The 25,517-nt window shown below is 35.0% G+C and overlaps 1 protein-coding gene across 6 annotated transcripts in view; it reads right to left on the reverse strand.

Moving 5' to 3' along the window:
* Window positions 1-25,517, reverse strand: part of LOC133610392 (calcium-activated potassium channel subunit alpha-1a-like) — a 142,258-nt gene that overhangs the window by 52,364 nt on the left and 64,377 nt on the right. For 3 of the 6 annotated variants that reach the window (XM_061966598.2, XM_061966596.2, XM_061966600.2), the window contains exons 4-12: window positions 25,291-25,384; window positions 23,927-24,038; window positions 15,548-15,623; window positions 14,041-14,116; window positions 13,775-13,945; window positions 9,748-9,839; window positions 4,503-4,613; window positions 4,324-4,429; window positions 4,176-4,258 (exon numbers count right to left, since the gene is read on the reverse strand). In XM_061966598.2, the coding sequence (XP_061822582.1) occupies window positions 4,176-4,258; window positions 4,324-4,429; window positions 4,503-4,613; window positions 9,748-9,839; window positions 13,775-13,945; window positions 14,041-14,116; window positions 15,548-15,623; window positions 23,927-24,038; window positions 25,291-25,384 (921 nt within the window). Of the gene's footprint in view, window positions 1-4,175; window positions 4,259-4,323; window positions 4,430-4,502; window positions 4,614-9,545; window positions 9,638-9,747; window positions 9,840-13,774; window positions 13,946-14,040; window positions 14,117-15,547; window positions 15,624-16,732; window positions 20,091-23,926; window positions 24,039-25,290; window positions 25,385-25,517 lie in introns of those variants that run through there. The other 3 variants (XM_061966597.2, XM_061966603.2, XM_061966601.2) reach the window with 2 other exon arrangements.

Here is a 25,517-nt window from a genome sequence, read left to right on the forward strand (position 1 = left end):
TATAGCGCTTTTCTACCTTCAAGGTACTCAAAGCGCTTTGACACTACTTCCACATTTACCCATTCACACACACATTCACACACTGATGGAGGGAGCTGCCATGCAAGGCGCTAACCAGCACCCATCAGGAGCAAGGGTGAAGTGTCTTGCTCAGGACACAACGGACATGACGAGGTTGGTACTAGGTGGGGATTGAACCAGGGACCCTCGGGTTGCGCACGGCCACTCTTCCACTGCGCCACGCCGTCCCATTCTGTATTATATTTACATATTTATATATTCTGTATTATAATTACATATTTAATTGTTAATATATTTAGAACAATAGTGATTATTTTTCGTTTTACCTTGACAACTGGGGTGGTACAAATATTAATATCAGAATATATTGTATCAACTCTGACCAATCAGAAACAAAACCTATGAAACGCTTTTTGATATCGATATAGAAACATTTCAATATTCATACGTCAACATTTTGATATCAGTATGTCAACGTTTTGATATCGATACATTGACATTTTGATATCGATATTGAAACATTTCAATATTGATACATCAACATTTTGATATTAATTTGTCAACGTTTTGATTTCAAAGGTCCTGAGTAGTCTTGGGTTCAATCCCGGGCTCGGGATCTTTCTGTGTGGAGTTTGCATGTCCTCCCCGTGACTGCGTGGGTTCCCTCCGGGTACTCCGGCTTCCTCCCACTTCCAAAGACATGCACCTGGGGATAAGTTGATTGGCAACACTAAATTGGCCCTAGTGTGTGGATGTGAGTGTGAATGTTGTCTGTCTATCTGTGTTGGCCCTGCGATGAGGTAGCGACTTGTCCAGGGTGTAACCCGCCTTCCGCCCGAATGTAGCTGAGATAGGCTCCAGCGCCCCCCGCGACCCCAAAGGGAATAAGCGGTAGAAAATGGATGGATGGATGGCATTTTGATATCGATGTAGAAACATTTCAATATTGATATGGCAACATTTCGATACGTCAACGTTTTGATATCAGTAAAATGACATTTTGATATCGATATAGAAACATCTCAATATTGATATGTCAACATTTTGATATCAATACGTCAACGTTTTGATATCGATACGTTGACATTTTGATATCGATATAGAAACATTTCAATATTGATACATCAACATTTTGATATTAATATGTCAACGTTTTGATTCCGATACATTGGTATTTTGATATCGATGTAGAAACATTCCATTATTGATATGGCAACATTTCAATATAAATACATCAACATTTTGAAATGTTAATGTTTTGATAACGGTACAATGACATTTTGATATCGATATAGAAACATTTCAATATTGATACGTCAACATTGTGATATCAATACATCAACATTTTGATATCGATATAGAAACATTTCAATATTGATACATCAACAGTTTGATATAAATATGTCAACGTTTTGTTATTGATACATTGACATTTTGATATCGATGTAGAAACATTTCAATATTGATATGGCAACATTTCAATATTAATACATCAACATTTTGATATGTCAACGTTTTGATATCAGTAAAATGACATTTTGATATCGATATAGAAACAGCTCAATATTGATACGTCAACATTTTGATATCAATACGTCAAAGTTTTGATATCGATACATTGACATTTTGATATCGATATAGAAACATTTCAATATTGATACATCAACAATTTGATATTAATATGTCAACTTTTGATTTTGATACATTGGCATTTTGATATCGATGTAGAAACATTTCAATATTGATATGGCAACATTTCAATATAAATACATCAACATTTTGATATCTCAACGTTTTGATATCAGTAAAATGACATTTTGATATCGATATAGAAACATCTCAATATTGATTCGTCAACATTTTGATTTCAATACGTCAACGTTTTGATATCTATACGTTGACATATTGATATCGATATAGAAACATTTCAATATTGATACATCAACATTTTGATATTAATATGTCAACGTTTTGATTCCGATACATTGGTATTTTGATATCGATGTAGAAACATTTCATTATTGATATGGCGACATTTCAGTATAAATACATCAACATTTTGATAACGGTACAATGACATTTTGATATCGATATTGAAACATTTCAATATTGATACGTCAACATTGTGATATCAATACATCAACGTTTTGATATCGATATAAAAACATTTCAATATTGATACATCAGTTTGATATTAATATGTCAATGTTTTGATATCGATACATTGACATTTTGATATCGATGTAGAAACATTTCAATATTGATATGGCAACATTTCAATATTAATACATCAACATTTTGATATGTCAACGTTTTGATATCAGTAAAATGACATTTTGATATCGATATAGAAACAGCTCAATATTGATACGTCAACATTTTGATATCAATACGTCAAAGTTTTGATATCGATACATTGACATTTTGATATCGATATAGAAACATTTCAATATTGATACATCAACAATTTGATATTAATATGTCAACTTTTGATTTTGATACATTGGCATTTTGATATCGATGTAGAAACATTTCAATATTGATATGGCAACATTTCAATATAAATACATCAACATTTTGATATCTCAACGTTTTGATATCAGTAAAATGACATTTTGATATCGATATAGAAACATCTCAATATTGATACGTCAACATTTTGATTTCAATACGTCAACGTTTTGATATCTATACGTTGACATATTGATATCGATATAGAAACATTTCAATATTGATACATCAACATTTTGATATTAATATGTCAACGTTTTGATTCCGATACATTGGTATTTTGATATCGATGTAGAAACATTTCATTATTGATATGGCGACATTTCAGTATAAATACATCAACATTTTGATAACGGTACAATGACATTTTGATATCGATATTGAAACATTTCAATATTGATACGTCAACATTGTGATATCAATACATCAACGTTTTGATATCGTTATAAAACCATTTCAATATTGATACATCAGTTTGATATTAATATGTCAATGTTTTGATATCGATACATTGACATTTTGATATCGATGTAGAAACATTTCAATATTGATATGGCAACATTTCAATATTAATACATCAACATTTTGATATGTCAACGTTTTGATATCAGTAAAATGTCATTTTGATATCGATATAGAAACATCTCAATATTGATACGTCAACATTTTGATATCAATACGTCAAAGTTTTGATATCGATACATTGACATTTTGTTATCGATATAGAAACATTTCAATATTGATACATCAACATTTTGATATTAATATGTCAACTTTTGATTTTGATACATTGGCATTTTGATATCGATGTAGAAACATTTCATTATTGATATGGCAACATTTCAATATTAATACATCAACATTTTGATATGTCAACGTTTTGATATCGTACAATGACATTTTGATATCGATAAAGAAACATTTCAATATTGATACGTCAACATTGTGATATCAATACGTCAACGTTGTGATATTGATACATTGACATTTTGATATCGATATAGAAACATTTCAATATTGATACATCAACATTTTGATATTATGTCATCGTTTTGATTTCGATACATTGGCATTTTGATATCGATGTGGAAACATTTCAATATTGATGTGGCAACATTTTTATATCTATACGTCAACGTTTTGATATCGATATATTGATACATCAACATTTTAATATTAATTTGTCAACGTTTTGATTTCGATACATTGGCATTTTGATATCGATGTAGAAACATTTCAATATTGATACATCAACATTTTGATATCGATACATTGACATTTTGATATCTATGTAGAAACATGTTAATATTGATATGGCAACATTTCAATATTGACACATCAACATTTTGATATCGATTAACAATGCAATATTGACACATCAATATTTCGATATTGGTTTAGCAACATTTCAAAACATCAACACTTGCATATAGCTATAAAAACATTTCTATATTGGTGCATCATCATTCGATACATCCACATTTTCGTGACCAAATGTTATTAAAGTTGACAATTTGTATTAGTTTGCTTGTAAAAAGAATGGGGTTTAATTTAGTTTTCCCCTTGGTGGCTTTTAAAAAGTGAAACATTGATGAGTGGATGAATATGAACACATGACAGTTGGTGTAGCAGGAGGGACAAACCTCATGATGTTGGAGGCGTCCTCTGCGTCGGGGTCAGCACAGTATTTGTTAGCCAAGATCAGACATGCGTCTGCGGATTCAATCTGGACAACAACAACATGGCGTTAATACTTCATCAACACCTCATCATTGACATAGAGCGTCTTACTTTCACCCTGGCCAAGTCGTGCGGGTTGAGGACGGACCCTTGGTAAAACTCAACCTGGGTGAAGTGGCGCTTGAACAAGGCTTCCAGCTCAAGATTAGGGGAAATACTGCAATATGCGGAAGGAAATACTTGAAAGTTGCAGCTTGAAATATGAACAATAGTCTTCTGCTGCTGCTTACTTATGGAGAAAAACTATTTCTACATTGACATCGTCCCTGTCCTTGTGTAGGAAGTCTTTGAGGAAGTTGGACACGCTCTCCAGCGTGATGTGGCCACACACCACGATGTGTCTGGACGGGAAGTGCGAGGTCAGAGGTCAGTGGCGAGCACATGGATTATTGCAGAGGTCATGTGATGAGGTGGACATGACAAGCAATGTTCAGGTGATTGGTCGGCCATGTTTTCACTGAGCACACTGGATTAGGGAGCATTAGCGATGACATCATCCACACTTTCATTTGTCCTTCATGTTTTCTAGTAGTAATACTCTAAAGCATATTTTACTGTGGAAATACTTTCAGCAGGTTCAAAACAAATAAAGTAGGATTAATTCGCTTGGAATAAAGAAATATGTATTTGACTGTTAGGTGGAGAGAAATGAATACTACTTATTTATATAAATTACAATACAATTCATTTTTTTGTTCTTTTATGGTTTTCACTCAACGTATCAATATTTTTTTTATTTGATTAAAAATGTACCATAAAACAATTTACGTACTACAGACTTATGTAAAAAAAAAAAATTTAATTATTGAAGAATACTTCAATTAGTATAATAATTAAAACACGAATTAATGAAAATGGTAAACAATTTCCACGTTTTCGCCCACAGACTGAATTTATGAGGGCTTTTCAATGTGCTGCAGATGAAATCATTGTATTACCATATTTTTCGGACTATAAGTCGCAGTTTTTTTCATAGTTTGGCCTAGCAGCGTTTCTCTTATACTCAGGAGCGACTTATGTGTGAAATTATTAACACATTATCGTAAAATATCAAATATTATTTAGCTCATTCACGTAAGAGACTAGACGTATAAGATTTCATGGGATTTAACGATTAGGAGTGACAGATTGTTTGGTAAACGTATAGCATGTTCGATATGTTATAGTTATTTGAATGACTCTTACCTTAATATGTTACGTTACCATACCAGGCACGTTCTCAGTTGGTTATTTATGCCTCATATAACGTACACTTATTCAGCCTGTTGTTCACTATTCTTTATTTATTTTAAATTGCCTTTCAAATGTCTATTCTTGGTGTTGGCTTTTATCAAATAAATTTCCCCCAAAAATGCGACTTATACTCCAGTGCGACTTATATATGTTTTTTTCCTTCTCTATTATGCATTTTCGGCCGGTGCGATTTATACTCCGGAGCGACTTATACTCCGAAAAATACGGTAATTATATTAAATAAATTATGACCTTTAAATGAATAATTAATAGCTAGGTTCAATACAAGTATGTCTTGTTATTCTTGACATTTGAACACAATATTTCTCTAAATATGCATTTCATAAATGTATATTTTAAATACTGTATTCATTCAATTCTTCTCCACAGCTGAACATTGTTTTTTTTAGAGTTGTAACTTACATTATACTTAGAAAATATGTACAAACTATCTTTATTTTTTATGCTTTTTCAATACAAGGTTTGCCCCTAGAATCTAAGTGAGACTAACTGCTTTCATTTGTGTGTTTAAACAATTAAATCCTGGTGTGAAAAAGCTTCAAAGGAATGATTTGGAGTGTAAAAATGTCAGATGAGGAAAGAGAAAATGATGCAATTAATGAATCTAAATAAGCAGTTTAAGGTCAAGACTTCATGAAGGAAGTTGAAGCATACGTACCGAGTTTAAAGCAATCACAAGAGCGCTAAAAGCTTGACGGAAGTTTGTTTTTTGCAAATGAAAGAAGCACGAGAGCCAAAAGCAACAAAAAATCTAGCGCTGACAAATCTTTTTTTAGAGGCATGTAGCTAGCTAATGATTTTAGGAAAGTAAGTTTAGTAAGTGTTTTTAACATGTTGAAAAATGTGCTTAATTGCCTTCTTGCCGAGAGACCAATGAAAATAGGACACTTGTGGCTTTTTTCTGACTACTGTAGGCTAGCGTCTGCGTAGATCAGGGGTGTCCAACTCGTTTTCATTGAGGGCCACATCGCAGTTATGGTTGCTCTTAGAGGGCCGCTTTTAACAATGAGTAATATATGAATATACATGTGTATGTATATAATACATTAACAATATTTTTTTTTTACAGAAGCTGCAAAAAATAATTAATTTTACTTTAAAAACTGGCAGCTCAGTCACCAGAATTTTACAGTAAAAGCATTGTTTTTTTTACAGCATATAAAAAAATTGAATAAATGGAAAAACAATACCACTGTTTTTAGCGGTAAAATTCAAGCAACCGAGCTACCAGTTTGTTTGTTTTTACCGTAAAATCTTGTTTTTAATGTTTTTTAGTTGTTTTTTTAATGTTTTAGTGTCTTACTGTGTATAGAAAAAACCCGTAAAATCTATTGTCAATTTTACAGTCTACAATTTGATTGATAATTTATTTTGAAATCATAAATCAAGCAGATATTTAACTACAGTATTTATTTTTATTTTAACAAAAAATATTTTTGGAATACATGATAATATAATATTTTGATTTTGATAATATTGAATTTGAAAAGATATGCAATTGCATGCAGTACATAATTTTTAATGTCAAAAGGAAAATAAATATATTTGGTAAGAAAAGATTAAAAGCATGTTATTAACGCATATTATTTCCAGGCATTCGCGGGCCACATTTGGCCCCCGGGTCTGGAGTTTGACGCCTGTGATTTAGCGTAACACCAAACAGCTCGCATCTACTGACAAGATGCAACTAGAAACAAAATTAAATACAGTGGAACCCGTTTATGTCGACACACTAGGGACTGGCTGACTGAAGTCGACATAACCAAAACTAAAACTAGCCATTGTTTGCACATTTGGCCAGAGACATGAAGAAAATAGACAATAAAAAAAGGAATTTTTAACCTACGGTAGTTTTTATCTGCATTCTTCTATTTTCATATGATATTTTATACTCTTATCTAACAGAACGGCTTTGCTAACTTCGCTGTACAGTATGTCTCGACTACAATAAATGCTTAATACTGTCATGCTTTTATTTTGAAACTTCCTTTGCACTGAACAGGAAGTCACTGTGCGTTTTAATACCGTGTAACCTAACAGTTATGTTGTTGACATGAACGGGAAACACTTTAACAGGTTCCACAGTTGGTTGCTTTTGTGCCAACACCAAAAGACTAGTAAAGCAGTCTTTTCATCTTGCTCTCTGGCTGCAAGAAGGCAAACAAGAACACACACATTTGTCAAAATGTCAACGAACTACAAAACGTAGCGTCTAGTCCCGAGGGTGTAGGTCAGACTGAAGATAAAGGCCAGGAATGTTCCAGAAGCAAAGCGCCAGGAAGAAAACAACAAAGCACAGCCAAAGCCAGTAAAAAAGTGTTTTTTTCCAGCACTGAAAAAAAACATTGGCACAGATGTAATGCTGACATTAGTCTACAAAGCACACATTGACATTTATTTGTATATCATGTATATTTTATATATTTATAATACTTATAAATATATGTATACTTTTACAAATATATTTATAATGTACATTTATATATGTTTAATATCACAATATTTTCATGTATTTTAAGATCTGTAATTCCATTTGAAGTTTATCGTATTATCTGACAAAGTTGTATAATGTTAACACTTAATTGGTGGGAATAAATGATACACAATTTAGAAGAGAAAGCCAACACTTAACACATAAATCACACACACACACACAAAAACAAATACTGACGACAAGCAAGTGTAAATATGGGAAAAACAAAAAACGTATTAAACTCTCAAATTATGATGATAAAAAAAGTCTGAAATTTATGGGAGCAAATTTAAAACTTTCTGAAAATAAGGTCAAATTATTACAAGGAAAACAAGTGGCAACTTTGGGGATAACGTCAGAATATTAAGTTGAAATATTAATACGAAGCAAAAGAGCAATGTAAAAAGAAATTGAATAAAAAAGTCACATTGAAAAAATATGTAATTTTAGGGAGAAAAAAATCTGAATTTTACTTGATCACAGAATGTTAAATGGGGAAAAACACTAGCAAAATTAATGAAGAACAAATGAGAATAAAGTAGAAATTCTATGAGATAAAAGTAGGAATTTTATGACAAAAAAAATTGTATTTTACGAGAATGAAACAACATTATGAGAATAAATTGGAATATTAAGAGAATGTAGCGAGTATATACGGAAAAAAAAGTTCTCAAAGCGAAAATATTACAAGAAAAAAGTTGTAATTTCACAAGAATGAAGCAAAAACATAAGAAAAAAGTTGGAATTGTGTGAGCATGTAGCAAGAATATTAGGAAAAAAAGTTCTCAAGGCATAAACATTACGAGAAAAAATATGTAATTTTACATGTGAAAAAGGTTGACATTTTACGAGAATGAAGCAAGAACTTTACAAGAAAATTTGAAATTTTATGAGGAAAAAAGTTGTACTTTTACTATAACGAAACAAGAACATTACGAGAAAAATGTTTTAATTTTATGAGAAAAAAGTTGTAATTTTACTCGAACGCAGTGAGAATATTCAGAGAAAAAAGTTCTCAAAGCGTAAACATTACAAGAAAAAAGTCTGAATTTTACGAGAATGAAGTGAGAACATTACGAGAAAGATGTCATTTTACGAAAAATAAAGGAAGAATATTATAAGAATTATTCATTTGTTTATGAAAATAAAGCAAGAAAATTATGGCGAAAAGCTGGAAATTTATGACAGTCCAAAAAAGCAGGGACATTTGGGAATAAGTAGAATTATCGCGAGAGAAAAAAATGTGGTACCAAGTTTGTGATTAGACTATTTAACATAAAAATGCATGTATTGGTGTCACCACTAAAAAAGAAAGTATTTACATTTGCTAGCAAGCTGTAAAACACAAAGCAGCAGCAGCAGCATGGAAATGAGAGCAGCAGCAAAAAGCACCTTGGCCAAGTTCTTCAGTCACAGTGTGACTTGAGTGCTGAGACGTTTACATCTCACAGGACACTTCCTTTCATGAAGACAGTGTCGCCTTTTTGTTTTCAGGAAAAGTCACACAAAACCACACCACTGCTATTTCTCTTTACATTGGACTTACTTTCTGCCTCTGGTCGAGTTATAACTCCCTCCGTATTTCTTCCGATTAAGGATGAGAGCGGCAATTTCTGGCACGTAGCGAGCAAACATGGCCTACATGCGTGGAACAGAAAAAGAAACAAAAAATGGCATGCAAGAGAAGCTCCACTACGTGGAGGCGGCAGCGGCAGCAGCAGCAGCAGCAGCAGCCTCCAAATACTTACTTTCTCCCATTAACAGCACTATAGGAACCACCGTATTTCTTGCGGTTGCCTATTAACTCTATGATTTCAGGCACGTAGCTCGCAAACATGGCCTAAGGAGAAGATAGGAGACAGAAGAGGAGACTAAAAACAGGCCAGCAGAGAATAGGCGGCCCGACTATTTTCTTTCATGTCTTTAGGAGCGGGAATAAATGGAAACCTTTCGGCATTCCACAGTTGAGTCAATGTAGCCTGAAATGACATCAGTTACATTGCAGACTGGGACAAAGAAAGCGTGAAAATGGGTTTTTATTCATGGAAAAAAAGATTTGTATTAAAGAATGGCAGCAGATGAGCCAATTTGTGTTGAGAAAATTCAAACAATGATGAGAAAATGTATAGGAGTAAGCCTTAAGTGCCATGTTTTCACCAACAAACACAACAGCAGGATTTTAATTAACGCCATCACATACATGCAACCTTTCTAATACAGTACATAGTTGTTTGAATAGCTCCCGTTTGAAAAAGACACACCGACTAAAGTTAAAATACGGTAAAAAAAAAGCACAAGAATAAGACAAATATTTTAACGTCACAAGAAAAAATATTTTGCAGGAATCATTTTGTGACATTACAAGAATAAAGTTGAAATAGTTAGTGGAAAAAGTCACAATATTACAGTAGTAATTATTTTTCACTAAGGTTAAAAGATCGTACCAGACGTAATACTATGAAAAATACAAAGTTGTAACAAAAAGTAATACTTTAAGAACTTAATGTCCAAAATTGACGTGCCACATTATAAAAATGTTATTTTAATATTACTCGAAAATAAACTGATTCTTACTGACAAATGTAAGTAAGAACTTTACACTACTTTATATGAGAAATGACAACAGCGGAGGATGAATGTCCCATAACAAGAAGAGAGAGAAAAAGAAGCTTATCGACTACAGACTACAAAGGCGGACGCGAGCATTTTTTCAGGATTTATGCAGATCCCAAATACAGATCAGCAGGTACCAGAAGGTAAGAAAAGTTGCTTTTGCATAATATTGTGAAACAAAACGGCAGATAATATGTCTTACCTTATACACACACACCATAATAATACTCCTATGTTGAAGCACAGTACAATCCATTAAGCGGTGCGGTTTCATAGCTTACCAAAGTCCTACTAAAACATTTTGATAGATTTTTGAGCGCCGTGTGTAATGTTGTATATTTTCAATGGAACATATAAAATGTTGATGTTGTTTGCTTCTGTCATATTGCCATCATAGTGCAGCCTACACGTATCTCTTATGTTTGACTGCCATCTACTGGTCACACTTATTACACCATGTAACAAATAAAATAGCTTCGAGGTCGGTAAGCAAAACCAGAATTATTCTGTACATTAGACACACCAGGTTATAAGGCACACTGTCGAGTTTTGAGGGACAAAAAAGGATTTAAAGTGCGCCTTATAGTCCGGAAAATACGGTATAGAAATTTAAAACATAGAAATTATACGTGTATTATCTCACAACATAACGATATAACTTGAGAAAAATTAAGTATAAGTAAATAAATTAGTATAAGTTGTAACATTACAGTAATAAGTCAGTTATTATTGGAAAAAAGTAGCAATTTATGATCATTTAATTTTACATAGGAAAAATCATATTACTAGGAAAAAAAGTCTGATTCCTACGAGAAAGAGCACAGTACAAATATAAAATGTAGACATTTTATGTGCATAACATTACAAGAAAATAAGCACACAATTTTGCATTAAAAAATTCATAAAATTATGGCAACTAGTTTATATTATCATTGTAAAAAAAAGTCGCAATTTATGAGAACGAAGACCAAATTTCCACTTAAAATGGTCCAAATTTTATGGGAATAAAGTCGTAATTGTACTAGAAAAAGTCAGATTTTTACAAAAATTAAATCCATCCATCCATTTTCTACCGCTAAAGTTTATGATGATAATCTCATTTAACAAGAAAAAATACGTTATTTTACAACAATGACGTCGCAACATTATGAGAATACCATTTTAGTATTTCTTGAAAAAAGTCTCAGATTTTTATGCGAAGGAATAGGTCAAAATATTTGTGCATAATCTTGTAATGTTAAAAGAAAAAGAAAGTGAGCTAAAGTAGAAAAAATACAAGGAGATTACAAGAATAAATACACAATATCATGGGAATGAGTCGAAATTATCGTTGGAAAAACATTGCAATTAAAAAAAAAAATTACGACCAAACTAACAAAAAAAATTTAATTTTACAAGAATAAAATTGTAATCCTAGAAAGACAGATTTTTATACAACATTACGAGAATTACTAAATCGAAATAGAAAATGTCTAAAAGTTATCTACATTATCTCGTAATACTACGAGAAAAAAGACGAACAGGACTATCGTTAAAGCATTACTAACTACTAATTTTAAGGGGAAAAAATCACTATAAAAATTTGATTTTCACAGGGATAACAAAACATTACATCAGTTTAGAATCAAGTGTAAAATAAGTCATATACGACTAATGCCTTGAAATACACTGAACGCAAATATAAATGCAACAATTTTGTGTTTGCTCCCATTTTTCAACGATCTACATTTTTTACTATATACACAAAATATCTATTCCTCTCAAATATTGTTCACAAATCTGTCTACATCTGTGTTAGTGAGCATTTCTTCTTTGCCAAGGTAATACATCCCACCTCACAGGTGTGGCATATCAAGATGCTGATTAAACAGCATGATTATTGCACAGGTGTACTTTAGGCCACGCTGAAATGTGCAGTTTTATCACACAGCACAATGCCACAGATGTCGTAAGTTTAAAGGGAGCGTGCAGTTGGCATGCTGACTGCAGGAATGTCCACCACAGCTGTTACCCGTGAATTTAATGTTCATTTCTCTACCGTATGCCGTCTCTAAAGGCGTTTCAGAGAATTTGGCAGTACATCTAACCGGCCTCACAACCGCAGACCATGTGTAACCACACTAGTCCAGGACCTTCACATCCAGCAGGTGCACCTCCATGATCATCTGAGACCAGCCACCCGGACAGCTGCTGCAACAATTGATTCAAAACCAAATAATTTCTGCACAAACTGTGAGAAACCGTCTCAGGGACATTCGATGGCGTCTGGCACGTTGGAGAGGTGTTCTCTTCACGGATGATACCCCGTTTTTACTGTTCAGGGCAGATGTGTGGGAGGGCGGTTTGCAATTCTGCACATTTCAGAGTGGCCTTTTATTGTGGGCAGCCTAAGGTACACCTGTGCAATAATCATGCTTTTTATTTAGCATCTTGATACACACCACACCTGTGAGGTGGGATGGATTATCTTGGCAAAGAAGAAGTACTCACTAACACAGATTTGTGAACAATATTTGAGAGGATTAGGTCTTTTGTGTGTATGGTAAAAGTGTTACCGTACATCTTTAAGTTAAACTCATGAAAAATGGGAGCAAAAACAGAAATGTCGCGTTTATATTTGTGTCCAGTCTATGATTGCATGAAGTGTTGGCGCTGTAATAAATCCTTCCTGTATTTGTGTTTGTTGTTCGGGGGTGGGAGGGAGTGCAGGGATGGGGGCGGAGAGGGGGCGTTAAAGGGGTCGGATGGGCAGGTAGGGGCGGAGCTACCTGAAACCGCAGTGCTTTGAACAGCTGACTACAAATAATCGTTGATACATAACTAAAGATGGTTATTGTGTGAATGCTGAGAAATGATGTCAAATAAATGTCAACAAAGATACGATATAAAGGATAGACTTTAATGTATTCCACTATGCAGTGCATGAAGTGTCAAACGTAGTAATAAATGTTAAGTCAAGATTTAAAAATGTGCCTCTTAGTGGCTGAATAATGTACGATTAAGTTGAGTCGTCGTCTCCATTTTTGATGGTGTTACAGAAAAAAGACAAAATTGAGTTCAGGTGTGGCACATCTCTCAGCATTCACAGAATACACATGTCACGTAAAGCAACAGCACCCCCTGGAGGTCATTATTTAGAACGTAAGGCGAGGCGTTCTTTACCAGTCCCCCAAGGATGAAGAAGACCATAAAGAGTCGTCCCAGGGTGGTTTTTGCATAAACGTCTCCGTAGCCCACAGTGGACATGGTCACCATCAGCAAGTAGACGCACTCCCAGTAGGAAAGCGCTTGGGAATTCTGGAAGTTTTCCCAAGGATCCCCTGAGTTTTCCACCTGACGGCGACATGAAAAGGGAAAAAGGATGGGAATGGGTTCACCTTCTTTCCGGTGTCATCTGCGTTTCCATGACGACGCGTGAAGGCACTCACCAGATGGATGAATCCTGCGGCTGTGAGCCAAGTGCTGATGAAGATGGAACACAAGTTGACCAGCTTGATGGAGTTACTGTTGGATTGAAAATAATAATACTTTCAATAACCTTACATACGTACCAATATTTACAATTTATAGTAGTCTTATATAATACATAAATATAATATACTTATTTAAATATATATATAATCATTTTTTCAATATTACCCTTTTTTATTTACTATAAAAAAAACATACAACTATACCAATAAATATATATAAAATATTTGTTATTGTATTATACAAATAATACAATTCAAATACATGTTCACTATACATTTTTATACTCATACAAATGTATGTTTATTTTATTTGTGTTCATTATATTTTATATTGGTATTTTAATATTTATTAAATAATTTGCTGTATAACACACAATTAAAAAATACAAATAAAATAAGTTGATTTTTTTAAATCTAAAATGTATAATCAATATGATTAAAAATAGCATTAAATATGTAAAAAACAGGTTTAAATTGACGCATTAATTTGTAAAATTGGAAAGTGTATTATTGCAATGCCTTTACAATTATCAATGATACAAATATATAAAAAAGTGTGTCATCAAAACACATGCATTACAAGTCATGGCAAATAGAACAAAAAAATATGTTTACTTGATCACAGAATGTTAAATGGGGAAAAACGAATGAATGAATGAAGAACAAATGAGCATAAAGTAGAAATTTTATGAGATAAAAGTAGGAATTTTATGAGAAAAAAAGTTTTAATTTTACGAGAATGAAGCAACAACATTATGAGAAAAAATTGGAATATTAAGAATGTAGCGAGTATATACGGAAAAAAAAAGTTCTCAAAGCGAAAATATTACAAGAAAAAAGTTGTAATTTTACAAGAATAAAGCAAGAACATTATAAGAAAAAAGTTGGAATTGTGTGAGCATGCAGCAAGAATATTAGGAAAAAATGTTCTCAAGGCATAAACATTACAAGTGTATTATTGCAATACCTTTAAAATGATCAATGATACAAATATATTAAAAAAGTGTGTCATCAAAACACATGCATTACAAGTCATGGCAAATAGAACAAAAACTTTTTTTTCAAATGACATTCTTTTAATGTGTTTAATTAAATCGTTTTTAAACATTATGGCATGATTATGCCCCTTGTGGTGAGTAGAAAAACTGCAGGATGGAAGCACTTAAAATACTTTGGTTAAGAATTATCGTTTCTTGACAAAACTGATATAAGTATTTTAAATATGTATTGTTTTCTGGTTGGCCCTAAATGACCTTTATGGTGGGATTTGATGCTTTGAAGATTACTCTAATGCATTTCATACTCTCTCTCAAAAGCTCTTGCTGACGTGACATCTGTGCAAAAAGCTTAAAATGAAGCTTTTATTGTCCGTCATGCAGTGCAACAACTCAAACACTCTACATACATACATACATACAGTTACTGCACACAGTAGAAGACATAATACTTCTGAGAGACTTACCTTGTCTTGAGAATATTCAAAAACTGTAAAATTTCTGAGAACTGTATCAACCTTAAGGCCCTTAAAAACCTCAAGCCTGTGGAGAGAAAAAAGACCACAAAGAAATGATTATTCAGAAGACATCTTGAAGCAAAAACAAGCGTTGGTACCTTTCATGCCATCTTCCATGTTTATCAGCTTGAAGGGATTCATTCCCACTATTTTAAAACCACGCAATACAATAGCAGAGTTGCAGTCCCGCACATCAAAGTCAGAGCAAGACCGCGATGAAGGAGCGGATTAGAGCAGAGCCAGGTAGACGGTGTCGCACCAACACCCACCAATCAGCTGCCGGGTCATCAAAACCCAAACTGACACAAAATCATCCTGTGCATCCTTCAACTTCATAGGACTGCAAATAACCTCAACAATATACTTCATGTCAACTGAATGCCTTTAAAAAAGCTACTTCATATATCTTAAACGTCTGAAAATAATATCAATATAGCTTAAATTACCGTAAAAGATTAAGTTATATTAAGCCTGAATAAGATCAGCTTCTTCCTACTCCTTGTTAAATATAAATGTTTACAATAATACTATTACCGTTAAAAACAACTCAACTTGGGTTGATATTCAGTCTGACTATGACACAAAAATTCTTAGTCTTGAAAATAACACAAACAAATAATGAAAAGAATAAGAACATTTGCTTGAAAAAACAGAAATATAAGTTAATTTAATTAAGAAATATTTATGTGATCCTTTGTTGGCTGCAATGGAAATCATAAACATATTATAATACACTTAAAAAAATAATTTTATATTTTCAATACGTCTATTTTTGTCTGTTAGCTTTACGTTTTTTCCCAATCACGTTTATATAATTAATTTTTTAAAGTTTTTTTATTTTTGTAATATAATTTTTACTATTTTTTTTTACATAAGTTTCATATTTTTTTAATCTAGATGTTTCTTTTAAATTCATGAGAGAAAAAATTTAGAACAGTATAATCTCACCTTTGTTAAATGTATGACTTTTGATCATTTTACCTGCTAAAAATATGATTAAATGTTAGCGTTCTAGAAAATTTTACCGTCTAAAATGGTTCATTTAAGTATCAAAGCTATGTCAACCTTACAACCCCAAGTCATCAAAACCTGCACCTTGCAAGGTTCAGGTCCCGGTCTAGAAGGTGTTCTTACCCCAGTAGGAGACGACATGGAAGCAGGAAGTGCCATCCTGCTCCTCTTTGTCGTGGCCATTCCTGACCCTGTATCCTTTCTGGAAGAGTTCGCCCGTGGATTTCTTCCGCCGCCTGCTGCAAGAAACCGTCTGGGTGCCGTCATCGGGCCCCTTGTACACTAACATCTTGGTGGGAATCATGGCTGCACGAATAACTACGATCCTTCCCTAGGAGACGATGTCTCTATATGACTTCTCGAGCTTCACCCCAGCCCGCTAGCCATCAGCGGATGTTATGTCCAGCTTAGAGCCAACCCTTTTCCCATCAGGATAATACAGCCTAAGCTTCTTTAGCATTCATCCACAGAAATGAAGAGACCAGGAAGCAAGTCTGGCCACAAACTGACCTCCATGTCATCCCTGAGAGCCTGCCACCACACAGCACCACAAATGTCCTCATGTCACTAAGCTTTGCAAACAACAGCCTGTTGCATTTGGGTTAAATAAAAACATGTCACGTAATGAAATGACATGTGTATGCATTAAACCCCAATGTACAATTAGGATTTGTGGGAATTAGGGAAGAAAGTGTTAGCATTACAACCCCTGGACAAACTGATGGATTCACCAGACTGGGAGAATGGTCAGTCCGTTGTTTCATTTTGTAGAAAAAAAGCCATGTTTTAAGAAACACTAAAAGAAATCAAGCAAATACATTTTGGTAGTCATTAGCTGCGTTTCCATTACCCCCGAAAATGCGTAAAAGCTAAGTATCCAAATGATAAATTGTTAATTAGAGATGTCCGATAAAGGCTTTTTTGCAGATATCCGATATTCTGATATTGTCCAACTCTTAATTACCAATTACGATACCCAACCGATACCGATATATACAGTCGTGGAATTAATACATTATTATGCCTAATTTTGTTGTGATGCCCCGCTGGATGCATTAAACAATGTACAGTATTTTTCGGAGTATAAGTCGCACCGGAGTATAAGTCGTACCTGCCGAAAATGCATAATAAAGAAGGAAAAATATATATATAAGTCGCACTGGAGCCCGGCCAAACTATGAAAAAAACTGCGACTTATAGTCCGAAAAATACGGTAACAAGGTTTTCCAAAATAAATCAACTCAAGTTATGGAAAAAAATGCCAACATGGCACTGCCATATTTATTATTGAAGTCACAAAGTGCATTATTTTTTTTAACATGCCTCAAAACAGCAGCTTGGAATTTGGGACATGCTCTCCCTGAGAGAGCATGAGGAGGTTAAGGTGGGCGGGGCTGGGGGGGGCGGGGTATATTGTAGCGTCCCGGAAGAGTTAGTGCTGCAAGGGGTTCTGGGTATTTGTTCTGTTGTGTTTATGTTGTGTTACGGTGCGGATGTTCTCCCGAAATGTGTTTGTCATTCTTGTTTGGTGTGGGTTCACAGTGTGGCGCATATTTGTAACAGTGTTAAAGTTGTTTATACGGCCACCCTCAGTGTGACCTGTATGGCTGTTGACCAAGTATGCTTGCATTCACTTGTGTGTGAAAAGCCATAGATATTATTCGATTGGGCCGGCACGCAAAGGCAGTGCCTTTAAGGTTTATTGGCGCTCTGTACTTCTCCCTACGTCCGTGTACCACTCCGTACAGCGGCGTTTTAAAAAGTCATACATTTTACTTTTTGAAACCTATACCGATAATTTCCGATATTACATTTTAAAGCATTTATCGGCCGATAATATCGGCAGTCCGATATTATCGTACATCTCTATTGTTAATGGTAGATTTGGAAAAAAACCTCAAATATCACTAAAACATACGCTCTTATGAGATGGTTTTTCAGACGTTTTCATATTGAAGTGTGTTGCAAATGCATGATGGAAACACTTATTTCCCCATTTACAGGGCGCCTAAACACCAAAATGGTGGGGCACCGATGCAGAACAACTCGGGCTTGGTCGTCTCGGTCTCGCTTCCAAACGGTCAGCCTCTATTCTCTTCCCAGCCCCCTCGAACAACGTCGAGGGGGCCCTTGAATCCACAATTCGTCTGTGAATTCCTGGTTCACAGTTCTCTCCCAAAAACCCCTTATTGGAGGTCACTGCCAACGTAAGGACGTTGCCTTTGAGCAATCAGCCGCTGCCTTCGTCTTCTGTTGACAATCACGGCAACAGCAGTGGCTTCCCATCTTTAAAAGGGATACAACTGATGTGGGCCCCAGGCTATTGCAACCTGGCAGGCAACGACCTTGCCAATGAACAAGCCAAGCTCGGCTCCTCCCTCCGCCAAGATGACAACCAAGTCCATCAATCAACTCGCCATGCAATCATCCGTAAGAGATGCCTCCCTACCCCCTCCAACCACCTTGTCTCATCTCCCTAAGATCCCACAAACCCAACCCAGTCCTCGTTGTCGAAGAAAGACCTCACCGACCTCATCCGTTTCCGATGCGGTCACCACCCTGCTCTCCGAAGGTGGCTTCACCTTATGGGAAAGTGTGAAGACGAGGAACAAGAATCTGCCGAACACCTCTGGCTACGGTGCCCAGCGCTGATAACAGAGCGGTATCATCGTCAACTTGGCAACTCCTTTGGGGAACTTCAAAGCCTCCCAAATAGCGAGTCTAGCGCTTCTGAGGGTCATCCTCAGGCGACTCGGGTGACAAACAAACAGCAGTGGCTGGAGTTGCAATCACAGCTCCAAAACCTTGGCAACCCAAAACATCCACCTTCCTCAAAGTGGAGTCTAGCAGGACAGATTTTACGAGATGTACGACTCATGGCGCCAAGTACCTACAAGTCACAAATGTACTTTGTCAAAATTTTACAAATATCGCTTTTATTTTGCGAAAAACTGCAATGGAATTACAGCTACCGTATTTTTCGGAGTGTAAGTCGCTCCGGAGTATAAGTCGCAACTGCCGAAAATGCATAATAAAGAAGGAGAAAAACATAGATAAGTCGCACTGGAGTATAAGTCACATTTTTTGGGGAAATTTATTTGATAAAACCCAACACCAAGAATAGACATTTGAAAGGCAATTTAAAATAATAAAGAATGGTGAACAACAGGCTGAATAAGTGTACGTTATATGAGGCATAAATAAACAACTGAGAACGTGCCTGGTATGTTAACGTAACATATTATGGTAAGAGTCATTCAAATAACTATAACATATAGAACATGCTATACGTTTACCAAACAATCTGTCACTTCTAATCGCTAAATCCCATGAAATCTTATACGTCTAGTCTCTTACGTGAATGAGCTAAATAATATTATTTGATATTTTACGGTAATGTGTTAATAATTTCACACATAAGTCGCTCCTGAGTACCGTATTTTTCGGACTATAAGTCGCAGTTTTTTTCATAGTTCAACTTATACTCTGGAGCGACTTATGTGTGAAATTATTAACACATTACCGTAAAATATCATTTATTATGCATTTTCGGCCGGTGCGACTTATACTCCGGAGCGACTTATACTCCGGAGCGACTTATACTCCGAAAAATACGGTATAAGTCGCACCAAACTATGAAAAAAACTGCGACTTATAGTCTGAAAAATACGGTACTTAAAGTTTCATTTTTAGATCAAGCAGAGTGAAAAAATTATGGAAAAACACTACAGCACACCACTAGTACTTTGTTGCACCACCTCTGGCTTTTATAACTGCTGGCAGTCTCTGAGGCATGGACTTAACGAGCGCCACACAGAACTCTTCATCAGTCTTGCTCCAACGTTCTCTGATTGCTGTTGTCGGATCAGCCTTGCAGGTTGGGGTCTTGTCATGGATCGTTTTTCTTCAGTTTCCACCACACATTTTTAATTGGATTGAGATCCGGACTATTTGCAGGTCATGACACTGACCTTATGGATTTTTCTTCAAGGAAAGTTTTTACAGTTGTTGCTGTATGGCAAGATGTATTATCTTGAAAAATTATGTTATCATCCTCAAAATCCTTTCAATTGATGGAATAAGTAAATTGGAATGTTCCATTACCTTACATGCAGCCTCATATCATCAATGACTGTGGAAACGTGCATGTTTTCTTCAGGCAGTCGTCTTCATACATCTCATTGGAACAGGTAGGAAAGTGGTCGTGCCAGCAACTTAAGGGTTCCAGGTTCGATCCCAGCGTCCGCCATCCTAATCGCATCCGTTGTGTCCTTGGGCAAGACACTTCACCCTTGCTCCTGATTGGTTGTGGTTAGAGCCTTGCATGGCAGTTTCCGCCATCAGAGGGTGAATGTGAAAAAATTGTCAAGCGCTTTGAGTACCTTGAAGGTAGAAAAGCGCCATACAAGTATAATCCATTTACCATTTAAACAAACGTACCAGCATCATCACCTTGCCCAATGCAGATTCACCATTCATCACTGAATAGGACTTTTTCATCCGTTGCTTTTCCTTTGCCAATTGGAACCTTGTTTTTATTTAGGTGTTATTGACGTCTTTCATTTAGCTTTTCTAGATTCAAATCACATTTTTCATTTCCAGTTTCTTACAGTTGGGTTACAGACGGTTGACTCCAGTTTCCGCCCATTTGTTTCTTTGTTTTGCTGTTCATTTTCCGTTTTCAAGACATATTGCTTGAAGTTTTCTGTTCTGATGTTTTGATGTTTTTCTTGGTCTAGCAGCATGCTTACTTTTTACAACTTGGTCCAGGTTTTAGACCCAGCTGACTGTGAACAAGCAACATCTTTTCTTGAAGAAATTTGATAATCCTCTCCTGATAATCCACCTGGTGCAACAGCTCTCCAAGGTGTGAACACTCCTTTTTAACTGCAGACTAAAGAACAGATTTAATCTGATGCAGGTGTTAGTTTTGGAAATGATCATTTACAGGATGACTACATTTTTTTTTTCCCCAAAATTCAGTGATTCCATAATTTATCTCTGCTTGATCTAAAAATGTAATTGTTACTGACTACCAAAATGTATTTTAGTGTTTCTTAAAGCCAGAAGTGACTATGGTTGTGTGTCGTGTCTGTTATCTGCTTTTTTTCAACAAAATTAAACAACTGAATGAACTTCCTCTCTGTCTGGTGATTCCATCATTTTTTTCCAGGGGTTATAGCTTTCATTCAGAGCGTAAGTTTTTTTTTAAACTAAATATTAGAAATGAATCCAATTATTAGCCAGATATGATGCAAATATGCCAACAAGTGGCTTGGAACGGTTATGAAGAGCACAGACCTGATTGGACGCTTTGTCAGTTCTTTGATCTTCTGGCAATGCCATGACTTGGGATGGGAATCAAAACCAGTTCTTGTTGAGAACCACTTTGCAGTGCTTCGATTCACTCCAAATGTTAAACATGTTACTGAAAATTCTTCTGTAATTGCCGCAGAATATATTATGTTGTATATTGTTTATTTCTACAATACAATAGGTATTGTTGTATATTAAAACAAATTATTTTTTTGGCGACTCCCTGGCAGCCCATCGAGGATGTGGGACTATTAAGACTTCACTTATGGGTTTGTACACTCATGTTTCTTCAACTCTGAACAAAATTGATGCTAATTGACTTTTGTTCTCCTTTTTATCCAAAAGAGAATCAGAAAAAGAACCAAATCATTAAACAGATTCAAAATTGGAATCGTAAAACTCTTATCAATTCCCATCCCTAGACATGACGTCATACTGTGGCCCTACTGGAAAGGACAGCTTAAAATTAACTGAGACTCAAAACATGGCACCCGATTGATAACACTTAGCAAGACTCAACAATAACAATGAAAACTAACATAATAGGGGTTAAAAATGTCATTAAAAAATTAAGTAGGAAAACAAGTAAGATTTAAATATCATTTTACGGCTTTTAAAAAATAATATTACAAAACAAATCTACATTTATTATTTGTGCAATGCAAACCTTTTTTTTCAACCATTTATACTAAACATTTTTACTTTTTTTGTTATTTTTTTATGTGCTTTACTTTTCCTTCTTCTTTATACTTAATCCTCATTTTTAAAGTGAAAGTCCATAACCAACAATTGGTTATTAATTTGAATATATTGAGGAATTAAAAATTATCCATTAGTATTATTAAACAACCGTATCAAAAATTATGCTTGTAAGTTAAGATGTCTTCAAATATTTCAGATATCCACAATAGTGTATATACAAATGATTTCAGATTCACGTTTTATTTATTAGCGTAATACCAATAATGTCCACCAGATAGCGCCACCAGCTGTGGTGGATTCCACTTGTTTTGACTCACTCAGATCACTCACAGCCCATCCACCCAAATATTATACAACTTTGTGCGCAACAACGGTGTGTGTGTGTGTGTGTGTGTGTGTGTGTGTGTGTGTGTGTGTGTGTGTGTGTGTGTGTGTGTGTGTGTGTGTGTGTGTGTGTGTGTGTGTGTGTGTGTGTGTGTGTGTGTGTGTGTGTGTGTGTGTGTGTGTGTGTGTGTGTGTGTGTGTGTGTGTGTGTGTGTGTGTGTGTGTGTGTGTGTGTGTGTGTGTGTGTGTGTGTGTGTGTGTGTGTGTGTGTGTGTGTGTGTGTGTGTGTGTGTGTGTGTGTGTGTGTGTGTGTGTGTGTGTGTGTGTGTGTGTGTGTGTGTGTGTGTGTGTGTGTGTGTGTGTGTGTGTGTGTGTGTGTGTGTGTGTGTGTGTGTGTGTGTGTGTGTGTGTGTGTGTGTGTGTGTGTGTGTGTGTGTGTGTGTGTGTGTGTGTGTGTGTGTGTGTGTGTGTGTGTGTGTGTGTGTGTGTGTGTGTGTGTGTGTGTGTGTGTGTGTGTGTGTGTGTGTGTGTGTGTGTGTGTGTGTGTGTGTGTGTGTGTGTGTGTGTGTGTGTGTGTGTGTGTGTGTGTGTGTGTGTGTGTGTGTGTGTGTGTGTGTGTGTGTGTGTGTGTCACCAGACAGCCAAAGAAAATTAAAAGGAAAACATGTATCGCAGATAAAAGTGATCCCCATAATCCTTCATTTCCTCACACCATCAAAGCCTATTACTTTTTCAATCATGGGGAGATTCCACTGGCGCTTATTTTCTAATTTGCAGAGGTGAAGGACGCGTGAACGACACTTTTAATAACTTGACTACATTACAAAACTAAAAATGATATGACTTTCTATTAAAATATGAATGAAATGCAGTCCGTATCAAAGTCTGTTGGCCACAGTGACACAGTATGACCACTGGGCGTCGTTCCAGCATACAAGAAGTGAGCAGCGTAAAGAAGAAGAAAAAAGGCGTTACCTAGCCAGCTCCTGTTCAGGTAGACGGACACAAAGACCGGAGGAACCGTGAAGAAGTCCACCACCGAGTTGACCTCCAGCCAAAACCACAGCTTGTCGTTGGCAGCGATGAACTGAAAAATAAAATAATTTAGAAAATGTGTAAAATATGACTATTCAAATAATATCAGAATAGTATGCGTTTTCCACGCAATAACAATGTTATATTTCATAACAGTATTTTTTTATTTTATGAGAATATGTTGTATATTTTTTTATATTATCCCAACTTTTTTTGTAATTAGTTTAACAAAAAACTACGGAACTCAAATGAAAGAAAACATACACTACAGGCCAAAAATCTTGACACACCTCATTTCTATGCGTTTTCTTTATTTTCTTGACTATTTTACATTGTAAATTGTCACTGAAGGCATCAAAACTACCTGTGAAGTAAAAACCATTTCAGGTGACTACCTCTTGAAGCTCATCGAGAGAATGCCATGAGTGTGCAAAGCAGTAATCAGAGCAAAGGGTGGCTATTTTGAAGAAACTAGAATATAAAACATGTTTTCAGTCATTTCATCTTTTTTTGTTAAGTACATAACTCCACATGTGTTCATTCATAGTTTTGATGCCTTCAGTGACAAACTACAATGTAAATAGTCATGAAAATAAAGAAAACGCATTGAATGAGAAGGTGTATCCAAACTTTTGGCCTGCACTGTATATGCACTAAAAATAAGGACATCTTTTTTCAGTCACTTAATTTTATTTTTAAAGTGAAAAAGAAAAACAAGATTTTTCCTTTTTTTTTTAAATTGCATAATATATATATTTATGTGTATTGTTTTATTTATTTATTGTATTTTAATTAAATTAGAGCACCAGTCAAAAGTTTGGAGACAGTTTTTTATTTACTACTACAGGAAAGTGTCTCCAAACTTTTAACTGGTGCTGTAACTCAAATTGTACACGATTCTAAAAATCTTAATATGGAAAAAAAAATCTATATATACTCCAATACGCAAATATAATAGTAGAAAAAAGTTGTACAATTGTATTAAATATTATTAGAGGCAACATTTTTTTTTCCCACTTCCAGACGCTTAACTGTCCACAAAAACAAAAAAATGTTTTATCCTGTTGACATTTTTACGTATTTTTAGGTGTGTAAGATGTGACCTCCGAAAATGGAAAAGATAGAAAAAGAAAACTTAATCACAACAAATAATCAAGTCATCAAAAGTCATACCTGTAAACGTTTGTGTTCGAAAATAAGAGGCATTTCCGAAAATAAGGACCATTCTGGTGTTTCTGCCCTCATTTGTAGCAGTACGTGTTTGCATATTTAACATCTATTAAGCATAGCTAACAGTTACTCACTCTGAGGCCGAAGTACAAGAGGAAGAAGACGTTGAAGGCCATGTCAATCTGCAGCGTGATGTCCTTGTAGAAGTTCTGGCAGGACTCGATAGGACTGTCAAACACACAAAAAATGGCTAAATGGTAAAACAAGTTTAACTTATGTGATCAAAGAATAAAAAATAAAAAGAAGCCTAATAATATTAATAACATTATGAATGTTTGTGTTGAATCATGCAGTCACACAA

The sequence above is a fragment of the Nerophis lumbriciformis genome, linkage group LG11 (genome assembly GCF_033978685.3).
Source record: "Nerophis lumbriciformis linkage group LG11, RoL_Nlum_v2.1, whole genome shotgun sequence".
Classification (NCBI taxonomy): domain Eukaryota; kingdom Metazoa; phylum Chordata; class Actinopteri; order Syngnathiformes; family Syngnathidae; genus Nerophis; species Nerophis lumbriciformis.